The sequence below is a fragment of the Somniosus microcephalus genome, chromosome 4, assembly GCF_052327205.1.
Source record: "Somniosus microcephalus isolate GS21.2 chromosome 4, FLI_Smic_1.0, whole genome shotgun sequence".
In the NCBI taxonomy this organism is placed as follows: Eukaryota; Metazoa; Chordata; class Chondrichthyes; order Squaliformes; family Somniosidae; genus Somniosus; species Somniosus microcephalus.
This window is the reverse complement of record NC_140990.1, coordinates 35,585,556-35,598,767: the sequence shown is the minus strand read 5'-3', so window position 1 is coordinate 35,598,767 and position 13,212 is coordinate 35,585,556. Positions and strand designations below refer to the sequence as shown.

Here is a 13,212-nt window from a genome sequence, read left to right as displayed (position 1 = left end):
GAGGCAGGCAATCGGGCTGAACGACCCCCTCGACTGCCTGGACCAATTAATGGCTTTCTTGACCAGGCCCAGGAGCAGACCCACGAGGAGGTTCTCCAACCTGCCCGCTCCCCTCCGCACAGGGTGACCATAGATCTAGAGCATGGTGCAAGTAAGTGTAAGTCAAAGGAAAACTATGTAAGTGATTAAATTCTAACTACTTTTAAAGATGCTCATAACTGATAAATAGCAAAGTAATTGATCACAGTTTATGAAATAAATTACAGATAACAAAAAATAAAATTCATTCTTTCATAAAGACCAGGCAGTGTTTGGGGATTGTAGTATGTGGGAGTTTGTGAACAACGAGACTGTCCCAGACTGCCACATCTGCAGCAAATGTCTCTGCCTCATGACATTCCAGCTCAGTCAGTGAGCTGGAGTCCGAGCTAGAGACACTCCGACATATAAGGGAGGAGCAGGAATTACTGGATAATTTACTCGAGTACAGTCACACACCAGAAGAAAGCACAGGTGCAGGAAGGGGAGAGTGTGACTGTCAGTCAGCCGGGAAAGGGGAATGTAGGAGAAGTAGTGAAGGAAGTCCAGCAGACACTGCTCCTGTCCCACAAGTACAAAGTACTCCATACCTGTGAGGATCAGGAGAAAGACTGGGAAGGACAGCTAGAATGCTGCCCAAGGCACCATGGAACAGGAGGCTGTCCAAGGGGTGGAGAAGCAGAGTGGAAACATTGTCGTATAGGGGATTCTATAATTAGAAGAATAGATAGTTGTCTTTACAGTCAGGATCGAGAGTCCTGAAGGGTTTGTTGTCTTTCTGGTGTCAGGGTAAGGGACAGCTCAAAATGGCTGGAAAAGAATCTGGACACCAAATCCAGGGACCACTTACATTGTGACACCAAATCCAGGGACCACTTAGACTGAGACACCAAATCCAGGGACCACTTACACTGAGACGATAAATGGAAATCCGAGAGCCTCAGTGTGGAGAATGGTCATGGTGGTGAAACCTGCTTTAATGAAGGTGAAAGGCGGGTATTGGATGAAGATATGACGGTGGAATCAGATGGTGACAGGTTATTTTCAGAAGCCCTTTTCAGGCAGGCTGATGATTGGATGTAACTAGCCCAACACCTGGATCCGCCTGTTCTTGTCCCCAAATCCCAAAGTGTATGTATTTTTCTGTGAGAACTGTAGAGATGTGAAAGAAGGGAAAAAATCAGGCTCCAGCCAGAAAGAATGTTCCTTGAATGAACAATTCGTGAGGCTGTTCCGTGACTCGTCTGTGTGAGGTTAAAAAACATGAAATGAAAAAAGATGATGTTAATAGTGGTTTCGAACCCTAATCATTAAATCCTAAGCCTAACCTCCAATTGACTACCCCCAACCACTGACCCTAATCCTGACTAATAACCACTATCCCCAACCACTAACCCCAATCCTAACCAATAACCACAAGCCCCAACCACTGACCCCAATCCTAACCAATAACCACTGGCCCCAACCACTAACCCCAATCATAACCAATAACCACTAGCCCCAAACCACTAACCCGTAAGCCTACACCCTAACCCTAGCTCCTAACAAAGGATCATAGACAGGGATCAATGGAGGAGTTAAAGACCTGATAATGGAAGTATTTGAAACAATTATCTCGATTAAAGAAATAGTGCAAGGCATGTTGGTCTCGTTGATTTAATCTCGTTACTATCAAGCTCAGAAATTACTATTACAAAGATCAGAACATTTCAAAGGTTATCACATGCAGTACGTGTGGAGGAGTTTTACTAAATCGAATCCACAAAGGGTAATAGATAAAGATACAGATGATAACACATTTCAAAACTTATGCAAGATAGTTCTATAAAGCTATGGTGCAAAGGAATTGCAGCTGAGTGTACTCATTTGTGCTAACAAATCAACTGTAACTTAACTTAAAACATTAAAGGAAACTTAATGAATTAAATTAACATTTAATTGCCTGTGGTGGTGATGCACTCCAGTCCCTGTGGTGTGAAGATGAGTGTAAGTGAGACACTACAGTTCAGTCTATGACACCCACAAGTCGTATACTCAAACGGAGCAAGCTTGGGGTTTGATGTGATAGAAGGTGAACTAGATGAGAACGGAAATAATCTAGAGTAAGCAAAGGCCCAAAAATTAAACAGTCGGTAACAGATCATTAATTATTCTTCTCTTATCATGGAGAAATCAAATCAAATATTTGGCACACTGTGTGTTTGAAACAAAGCTGATTTATTCACTATTTTACAGCGCAGGTTATTACGATCAGCAGAAACAAACCATAACTGCTGGAATGAACATGGTTCAGTCCTCAATGCAATCACAGTAAATCCTGTTCTGGTCACTAACATGGTCTTTCCGGGGGCTTTTACCCAGCATTCCCCACAGTGGGGAATGTGCCGCACCCAGACTGCAGGAGCCCAGTGCGCAGGCGCGGTAGGGGTATATTGAGCATGTGCAGTGCGATACTGGAGACGTACAGGAACCGAAGCCAGGAACGCGATTCCGCAGCGGGTAAGAATCGAGGAGTGCAGAAGAATAATGGTCCGGTAGGTAGGTGAGGCGGCTTTCTAAACAACTGGGGTAGGTCGGAAGCCCTGAATAATAATCTGAAAATCCCGTGTTTGCAGCTGCGGGGATTTCTCCCGCTAACAGGCCCAGGTTAACGGTCACCATCATTGTAAAGGAGGGCGGAACATTCTAGTGCGACGCCATTTTGATTCATTGTGTAACTGCATGCGGGGCCATCTTAGTACAGGAACATAGTTGCCATCAGAGCGGCAGCGGCGGGAACTCGAGCGGCGGCAGTATAAAAGGTGAGCCCGAGCATGGGTAGGCCTCAGTGCGGCAGCGGCGGGAACTCGAGCGGTGGTGAGTATCAAACGGTGAGCCCGAGCGTCGGTAGGCCTCAGTGCGGCAGCGGCGGGAACTCGAGCGGTGGCAGTATAAAAGGTGAGCCCGAGCGCGGGTAGGCCTCCGTGTGGCAGTGGCAGGAACTCGAGCGGTGAGTATAAAAGGTGAGCCTGAGCGTGGGTAGGCTTAAGTGCAGCAGCGGCGGGAACTCGAGCGGCGGCAGTATAAAAAAGTGAGCCCGAGCATCGGTAGGCCTCAGTGCGGCAGCGGCGGGAACTCGAGCGGCGGCAGTATAAAAGGTGAGCCCGAGCGTGGGTAGGCCTCAGTGCGGCAGCGGCGGGAACTCGCGCGGTGGTGAGTATAAAAGGTGAGCCCGAGCGTGGGTAGGCTTCAGTGCGGCAGCGGCGGGAACTCGAGCGGCAGCGACCTATAAAAGGTGAGCCCGAGCGCGGGTAGGCCTCACCAATCTCAGAGGGAGAGAAGTAAAAAGTAATCGGTGTGACATCACCACAAAGCAGGTAAGTGATTGGTTGGGAGTATATCTCTTTTTTTTAAATTTTAACTCTGTGATTTATAGTTGTTAAGATCTCTGTGGTGTAGCGGGACAGTTTGTAAACCAGGGCCCTTAAATATATCATTTAAAAATAATAATAAATTTAATTAATTACATAGAATGGCAGAGCAGGTGATGTGTTGCTGCTGCAATATGTGGGAGCTGGTGGACACCATTGATGTTCACAGTGATTACATTTGCAGTAAGTGTTGGCTGCTCGAGGAACTCCGGCTCTGCGTTGATGAGCTGGAGTCTGAGCTTCAAACACTGCGACACATCAGGGAGGGGGGAGAGTTACCTAGACTCTGTGTTCCAGGAAGTAGTCACACCAATTAGATTAACTAATTCAGATGTAGTCCGTGGTCGGGGACAGGAGGGTGTGACTATGAGTGAGGCAGGTACAGGGATCCAGGAGGTAGTGTTGGAGGAGCCGCAGCCCTTGCTCTTGTCCAACAGGTTCGAGGCTCTTACTCCCTGTGGGGACGGGAACAGGGACTGCAGGGAGGATGAGCAACCTGGCCACAGCACCGTGGAATGGGGGGGCCATTGAAGTGTGGGGAGTAAAAAGAAATGTTGTAGGGGATAGTATCATTAGGGGGATAGATAGGGTTCTTTGCAGCCGAGAGCGAGAGTCCCGAAGGCTGTGTTGCCTGCCTGGTGCCAGGGTTAAGGACATCTCCTCTGGGCTGGAGAGAAACTTGGAGTGGGAGGGGGAGGATCCAGTTGTCGTGGTCCCTGTTGGTAGCAACAACATAGATAGGACAAGGAAAGAGGTTCTGTTGAGGGAGTATGAGCAGCTAGGGGCCAAATTTAAAAAAAAAAAAAAAAAAAAAAACAACAACCACTAGGGTACCTGAGCCATGAGCAAATTTGGCTAGGGTAAATAAAATCAGTTAAATGCGTGGCTCAAAGACTGGTGTGGGAGACATGGGTTTTGCTTCTTGGGACACTGGTACCAGTACTGGGACAGGAGAGAGCTGTTCTGTTGGGACGGGCTTCACTTGGCCAGTGCTGGGACTAGAATCCTGGCGAATTGAATAACTAGGGCTGTAGAGAGGGCTTTAAACTAATTAGTGGGGGGGGGGGAGGTTTCAAGAGAGCAAAAAATAAAAATGTCAGCGGAGAAGGCAATAGAGCAAGGTAGCAGTGGGGGAATGAAAAACCAGAGTGTGTCAGGAAGGGACAGAATGTATAAAGATAAAGGTAAAATAGTAAAGGGGGTAAAAGCAGGAATAAATTGTCACAAAACATATTTAAAAGTTCTTTATCTGCACGCAGCATTCGTAACAAAATAGACGAGTTGACGGTACAAATAACTACACATGGGTATGATCTGGTGGCCATTACAGAAACATGGCTGCAAGGTGACCATGACTGGGAACTAAACATCCAGGGGTATTTGACAATTAGGAAGGACAGACAGAAAGGAAAGGGAGGTGGGGTGGCTATGTTAATAAAGGATGTAATCACTGCAATAGTGAGAAATGATATTGGGTCAAAGGATCAGGATAGTGAAACAGTTTGGGTGGAGATAAGGAATAAGAAGGGGAAAAAGTCACTAGTGGGCATAGTCTATAGGCCTCCTAACAGTTGCAACTCTTGGTCGGAGTATAAATCAGGAAATAGTTGGGGCTTGTAATAAGGGAACAGCTATGATCATGGGGGATTTTAACTTTCATATTGACTGGACTAATCAAATTGGGCATGGCAGCCTTGAGGAAGAGTTCATAGAGTGTATTAGGGACGGGTTCCTTGAGCAGTATGGTACTGAACCAACCAGGGGGCAGGCAATCTTAGATCTGGTCTTGTGTAATGAGACAGGATTAATAAAAAATGTCCTAGTAAAGGATCCCCTTGGACTGAGTGACCAAACATGGTTGAATTCCAAATTCAGTTGGAGGGTGAGAGAGTTGGATCTCAAACCAGCGTACTAAGCTTAAATAAAGGAGACTATGAAGGTATGAGAGCAGAGTTGACTAAAATGGACTGGGAAAATAGATTAAAGTGTAAGACAGTACAGGAGCAGTGGTGTACATTCAAGGAGATATTTCGCAACTTTCAAGAAAAATATATTCCACTGAGGAAAAAGGGGCATAAAAGAAAAGACAGCCATCCGTGGCTAAAGTAATTAAGGCTAGTATCCGACTGAAAACAATGGCATATAAAGTAGCCAAATCTAGTGGGAGGATTGAAGATTGGGAAGCATTTAAAAGCCAGCAAAGAATTACTAAAAGATTAATTAAGAAAGGGAAGATAGATTATGAAAGTAAATTAGCAAAAAATATAAAAACAGATAGCAAGAGTTTGTACAGTTATATGAAAGAAAAAGGGTGGCTAAAGTGAACGTTGGTCCCTTAGAGGACGAGACTGGGAAATTAGTGGTGGGGAACATGGAGATGGCAAAAACGCTGAACAAATATTTTGTATCAGTCTTTACAGTAGAGGACACTAAAAATATCCCAACACTGGACAAACAGTGGGCTATAGGGGGAGAGGAGTTAAAACACAATTAAAATCACTAAGGAGGTGGTACTCGGTAAGATAATGGGACTAAAGGCGGATAAATCCCCTGGACCTGATGGCTTACATCCTAGGGTCTTGAGAGAAGTAGCGGTAGGGATTGTGGATTCATTTGTGTTAATTTTCCAAAACTCCCTGGATTCAGGAAAGGTCCCAGCAGATTGGAAAACTGCTAATGTCACGCCCTTATTTAAAAAGGGAAGTCGACAAAAGGCTGGAAACTAGACCAGTTAGCCTAACATCTCTGGTTAGTAAAATGTTGGAGTCCATTATTAAGGAAGCAGTAACAGGACATTTGGATAAGCATAATTTAATCGGACAGAGTCAGCATGGTTTTATAAATGGAAAGTCATGTTTGACAAATTTGCTCGAATTCTTTGAGACATAACAAACAGGGTGGATAAAGGGGAACCAGTGGATGTGGTGTATTTGGACTTCCAAAAGGCATTTGACAAGGTGCCACACAAGATTATTGCACCAGATTAAAAAATCACGGGATTGGGTGTAATGTACTGGCATGGGTGGAAGATTGGCTATCTAACAGAAAACAGAGTTGGGATAAATGGTTCATTCTCGGGTTGGCAATCAGTGACTAGTGGTGTTCCGCAGGGGTCAGTGCTGGGACCCCAACTCTTTACAAACTATATTAACGATTTGGAGGAAGGGACCGAGTGCAACGTATCCAAGTTTGCCGACAATACAAAGACTGGAGGGAAAGCAGTGAGTGAGGAGGACATAAAAAACCTGCAAAAGGACATAGACAGGCTAAGTGAGTGGGCAGAGATTTGGCAGATGCAATATAATGTTGGAAAGTGTGAGGTTATGCACTTTGGCAGAAAAAATCAAAGAGCAAGTTATTATCTAAATGGAAAGAAACTGCAAAGTGCTACAGTACAAAGGGATCTGGGGTTCCTGGTGCATGAAACACACAAGGTTAGTATGCAGGTATAGCAGGTGATCAGAAAGGCCAATGGAATCTTGGCTTTTATTGCAAGGGGGATGGAGTATTAAAAGCAGGGAAGTCTTGCTTCAGTTATACAGGGTACTTGTGAGGCCACACCTGGAATACTGCGTACAGCTTTTTGGTTTCCATATTTAAGAAAAGATATACTTGCTCTCAAGGCAGTTCAGAGAAGGTTCACTCGGCTGATTCCGGAGATGAGGGGGTTGATGTATGAGGAAAGGTTGAGTAGGTTGGACCTCTACTCATTGGATTTCAGAAGAATGAGAGGTGATCTTATCGAAACATATAAGATTGTGAAGGGGCTTGATCGGGTGGATACGGTGAGGATGTTTCCACTGATGGGTGAGTCTAGAACTAGGGGGCATAATCTTAGAATAAGGGGCTGCCCTTTCAAAACTGATGAGGAGAAACTTCTTCATTCAGAGGGTAGTAAATCTATGGAATTTGCTACCTCAGCGAGCTGTGGAAGCTGCGACATTAAATAAATTTAAAACGGAGATAGACAGTTTCCTAGCTGATAAGGGAATTAAGGGTTATGGGGTGAGGGCAGGGAAGTGGACGTGAGTCTAGGTTCGGATCAGCCATGATCCTATCGAATGGCGGAGCAGGCCCGAGGGGCCGTATGGCCTGCTCCTACTTCTTCTGTTCTTATCATTGTAAAGGAGGGTGGAAAGTTCTAGTGCGACGCCATTTTGATTCATTGTGTAATGGTGCATGCGCGGCCATCTTAGTACAGGAACAAAGAGTGGGCGGGGCTTCAGTGTCTGCTTCCATCCGGGTCCCAGTGCCCGGGAGAGCCAATCAATGTCTGTTATTTTATCCTCACTCTCCACACACGGCATTTCTCACCATCTCTCCTGAAGGTGTTGGTAAGTGCCAAGCTTAGAGTTTACATGCCACAGAATTGTAAAAGAGGCCCAGAAGGTTTTGGGTTCAAAGCCCACTCCAGAGACTTGAGCACAAAAATCTATGACTCTCCAGTGCGGTGCTGAGGGAGTGCTGCACTGTCAGAGGTGCCGGTTTATCAGATGCGACGTTAAACCGAGGCCCTGTCTGCCGTCTCAGGTGGGCGTAAAAGATCCCAGGACATTATTTCAAAGAAGAGCAGGGGCGTTATCCCCGGTATCCTGGCCAATATTTATCCCTCAATCAACATCATTAAAAAACCCAGATTATCTGGTCATTATCACATTGCTGTTTGCAGGAGCTAGCTGTGCGCAAACTGGCTGTCGCCTGTCCTACACTGAACAGTGACTACACTTCAAAAAGTACTTCATTGGCTATAAATCGCTTTGGGACGACCAAGGTTGTGAAAGGCGCCATAGAAATGCAAATCTTTCATTCATTCAGAGCTGCGTCCCCATGTACAGTCCCAGGGTTGGAATCCCCATGTACAGTCCCAGGGTTAGAATCCCCATGTACAGTCTCAGGGTTAGAATCCCCATGTACAGTCCCAGGGTTGGAATCCCCATGTACAGACGCAGGGTTAGAATCCCCCATGTACAGTCCCAGGGTTAGAATCCCCATGTACAGTCCCAGGGTTAGAATCCCCATGTACAGTCCCAGGGTTAGAATCCCCATGTACAGACCCAGGGTTAGAATCCCCATGTACAGTCCCAGGGTTAGAATCCCCATGTACAGTCCCAGGGTTAGAATCCCCGTGTACAATCCCAGGGCCGGAATCCCCGTGTACAGTGCCAGGGTTAGAATCCCCGTGTACAGTCCCAGGGTTAGAATCCCCATGTACAGTCTCAGGGTTAGAATCCCCATGTACAGTCCCAGGGTTAGAATCCCCGTGTACAATCCCAGGGCCGGAATCCCCGTGTACAGTCCCAGGGTTAGAATCCCCCATGTACAGTCCCAGGGTTAGAATCCCCATGTACAGTCCCAGGGTTAGAATCCCCATGTACAGTCCCAGGGTTAGAATCCCCCATGTACAGTCCCAGGGTTAGAATCCCCATGTACAGTCCCAGTGTTAGAATCCCCCATGTACAGACCCAGGGTTAGAATCCCCATGTACAGTCCCAGGGTTAGAATCCCCATGTACAGTACCAGGGTTAGAAACCCCATGTACAGTCCCAGGGTTAGAATCCCCATGTACAGTCCCAGGGTTAGAATCCCCATGTACAGTCCCAGGGTTAGAATCCCCATGTACAGTCCCAGGGTTAGAATCCCCATGTACAGTCCCAGGGTTAGAATCCCCATGTACAGACCCAGGGTTAGAATCCCCAGGTACAGTCCCAGGGTTAGAATCCCCATGTACAGACCCAGGGTTAGAATCCCCATGTACAGTCCCAGGGTTAGAATCCCCATGTACAGTCCCAGGGTTAGAATCTCCATGTACAGTCCCAGGGTTAGAATCCCCATGTACAGTCCCAGGGTTAGAATCCCCATGTACAGACCCAGGGTTAGAATCCCCAGGTACAGTCCCAGGGTTAGAATCCCCAGGTACAGTCCCAGGGTTAGAATCCCCATGTACAGTCCCAGGGTTAGAATCCCCAGGTACAGTCCCAGGGTTAGAATCCCCGTGTACAGTCCCAGGGTTAGAATCCCCATGTACAGTCCCAGGGTTAGAATCCCCGTGTACAGTCCCAGGGTTAGAATCCCCGTGTACAGTCCCAGGGTTAGAATCCCCATGTACAGTCCCGGGGTCGGAATCCGGCACCCGGAAGTGGAATTTCAGCCTCAGTATTACAAGTTTCATCGGTTACAGGCTGCAGATAGGAATAATTCAAACTGATCCAGAGCTGTGTGATTGTTTCAGTCTGTATATCGGGCCCTTTTCAATTTGAGTGGTCAGGTATTTAAATTCCCGGTTATCTAATTCTGGATATAAAAGAGGGGAGAGCTGGGTTTAAATCAGAGTCTCCTTGGAGATTCTCTGAGTGAAGGACCTGGTCAGCTTAAAACAGCTGAAAAATCAGTTAAAAATGTCCAATTAGCAGTTTTTGACCAATGTCGACTCCCACAAGGCTGGGGAATTCTGGAATAAGGGAGGAACCGGTCAGGATTTGAAAGGTCTTTTCAAAGGATTCGAGGGACTCTTACATTTGGGATCTTTCTTTATCGTGTCCATTCGTGGAGTTAGATAACAGACTTCCTCCTGTGAATGTAGCGCTGGATTAGTGGGCTGTGATGTGTTTACTTGTTCATCTTTTGTTAAATACATTTGGTGAGGGAATTTAAATTTCAAACCAGGTTTGCAGGCGTGATGCTCTATTCACACGTTAAAAGTGAGAGCGATGCTGTGGGACACACGCTAAGTCCAGTAGCTGAAAATGATTAACAGCCTGGGTTTTGTGTTTAGTGATCACCATGTACAGTCCCAGGGTTAGAATCCCCACGTGTGAAACTAGAATTGTCTGTTCTGAATTTCTATCCTATACTTAGTGATGATTTTTGTAAACTTCTTTTACAGGGTATCAGAAGGGGAGGAGTTGCAGACTTGAAACTCAAACCAAACATCACATCAAGATCTGACACTCACTCAATTCATCAGGACCCGAATATCATCGGCCTTTGAATGTGGAAGGAGAAATGTTTGTCTGTTCTGTCCGTGGGAAAAGATTTCAAACATCAGTGTGACTGGAAAAGCACCAAGACACCCACACCCGAGTGCGAGTGTTCCAGTGCACTGACTGTGGAAAGAGCTTTCACCAGTTACACAGCCTGAAAAAACATCGCACCATTCACAGTGGAGAGAAATCGTACACACGTTCTGTGTGTGGACGAGGTTTCAACTGATCGTCCAAACTGGAGAGACACAAGCGCACCCGCGCCATGGAGAAACCGTGGAAATGTGGGGACTGTGGGAAGGGATTCATTTCCCCGTCCAAGCTGGAAATTCATCAACGCAGTCACACTGGGGAGAGGCCGTTCACCTGCTCTGTGTGTAGGAAGGGATTCACTTGTTCATCCACCCTGCAGAAACACCAGCAAGTTCACACAGACGAGAGACCTTTTAAATGCTCCGACTGTGCGAACTGCTTTAAAAGCTCTGCGGGACTAATTCAACACCAGCGAATTCACACTGATGATAAACCATTCAGTTGCTCTCGCTGTGGGAAGAGGTTCAGGCTGTCATCTGACTTCATTCTACACCAGCGCACTCACACTGGGGAGAGGCCGTTCACCTGCTCCATATGTGGGAAGGGATTCGCTCAGTCATCTACCCTGCTGATACACCAGCGAGTTCACACTGGGGAGAGGCCGTTCACCTGCTCTGTGTGTGGGAAGGGATTCACTAAATCATCCAACCTTGTGACACACCAGCGAGTTCACACTGGGGAGAGGCCGTTCACCTGCTCTGTGTGTAGGAAGGGATTCACTCGTTTATCCATCCTTCTGACACACCAGCAACTTCACACTGGGGAGAGGCCAGTGATCTGCTCTGTGTGTGGGAAGGGATTCTCTAGTTCATCCTACCTACTGATACACCAGCGAGTTCACACTGGGGAGAGGCCTTTTACCTGCTACGTGTGTGGGCAGGGATTCACTCAGTCATCCCACCTGCTGAGACACCAGCGAGTTCACACTGGGGAGAGGCCGTTCACCTGCTCAGAGTGTGGGAAGCGATTCACTTGTTCATCCACCTTGCTGCAACACCAGCGGGTTCACACTGGGGAGAGGCCGTTTAGCTGCTCCGTGTGTGGGAAGGGATTCGCTCTGTCATCTCACGTGCGGAGCCACCAGTCTGTTCACACTGGGGAAAGGCCGTTCACCTGCTCCTTGTGTGGGAAGGGATTCACTCTGTCATTCAACCTGCTGAGACACCAGCGAGCTCACAAGTGACTACAGAAGTTACATTCTGATGTTATTGCGGCTATTCATCACATCCAGGACTGAAATCATCCTGTCAGTTGAGGTTTATTTCTGCTGATGTCAATAAACTCCCCAGTTATAGGGTTATTAATATTCTGAATATATAGCTGATTGACTTGTTGGGGCTGCAATGTCCCTTTAAGAACCGCTGTCTGTGATCTTTCCCCTTAATTTAGGACTTTCATAAAATTCATAATTGTCAAATAATTTCTTATTTTAACCCTAAATTGATCTTTGGTACAAAATATACAATTTATTGTCTGAGAAGTTCCACTGATTAACATTTCCAATTAAAAACTGCTGATTAATCCTCGCTGACAATTCTTACTGACTTGCACATTACACACAGTGGCACCTCCATTATCCACCAGAAAGAAGGGGAATGGGAATTGGTGGAGAATCGAGAGTCCCCAAATGTTGCCCCTCCCGTCTGGTACAGCAATCTCCTCGGCATAGGAACGGAGACAAGTCCAATCCAAGTAACGGGTTGAGTTTAATCTTTCTGGGCCTGTGGGGTTGGTTTATATCAGACAGGAGGAGATTGGTGTCAGTGACTGCATCAAACCCGTACTGTACCTGCCCTGGGAGTGTTTGATGGGACAGTGTAGAGGGAGCTTTGCTCTGTATCTAACTCTAAGGGGAGGGCGAACAGTCAGTTGTTGTGCATATAGGCACTAACGATATCGGTAAAAAACGGGATGAGGTCCTAAAAGCTGAATATAGGGAGTTAGGAGGTAAATTAAAAATTAGGACCTCAAAGGTAGTAATCTCAGGATTGCTACCAGTGCCACGTGCTAGTCAGAGTAGAAATAGAAGGATATTTCAGATGAATACGTGGCTAGAGGAATGATGCAGGCGGGAGGGATTCAAATTCCTGGGACATTGGAACCGGTTCTGGGGGAGGTGGGACCAGTTCAAACCGGACGGTTTGCACCTGGGCAGGGCCGGGACCGATGTCCTACGGGGAGTGTTTGCTAGTGCTCTGGAGGAGGGTTTAAACTAAAATGGCAGGGGGTTGGGAACCTGAACAGGGGGACAGAGGAAAGGGAAACAAGGATAAAAGTGAAAGATAGGAACGAGAAAAACAAAAGTGGCAGTCAGAGAAATCAAGGGTTTAAATCAAATATGGCCACAGTAAATAATAATTCTAATAGGTCTAAGAGCATTAAAAAAACAAGCCTGAAGACTTTGTGTCTTAATGCGAGGAGCATTCGTAATAAGGTGGAAGAATTAGCTGCACAAATAGAGGTAAACGAATACGATTTGATTGGGATTACGGAAACGTGGCTCCAGGGTGGCCAAGGCTGGGAACTCAACATCCAGGGGTATTCAATATTCAGGAAAGATAGGCAAAAAGGAAAGGGAGGTGGGGTAGCATTACTGGTTAAAGAAGGGATTAACACAATTGTAAGGAAGGATATTAGCTCTGATGATGTGGAATCTATGGGTAGAATTGAGAAATACTAAGGGGCAGAAA

General features: G+C 46.5%; 1 protein-coding gene across 5 annotated transcripts in view; it reads left to right on the top strand.

Moving 5' to 3' along the window:
- The window catches only part of LOC147118617 (uncharacterized), a 35,643-nt gene extending 23,595 nt beyond the window's left edge, over positions 1–12,048 (top strand). For all 5 annotated transcript variants that reach the window (XM_085984503.1, XM_085984501.1, XM_085984498.1 and 2 more), the window contains one exon: positions 10,333–12,048. In XM_085984503.1, the coding sequence (XP_085840629.1) occupies positions 10,695–11,705 (1,011 nt within the window). In that variant the 5' untranslated portion in view covers positions 10,333–10,694 and the 3' untranslated portion in view covers positions 11,706–12,048. The remainder of the gene's footprint in view (positions 1–10,332) is intronic.
- The last annotated feature ends 1,164 nt before the right edge of the window (positions 12,049–13,212 follow it).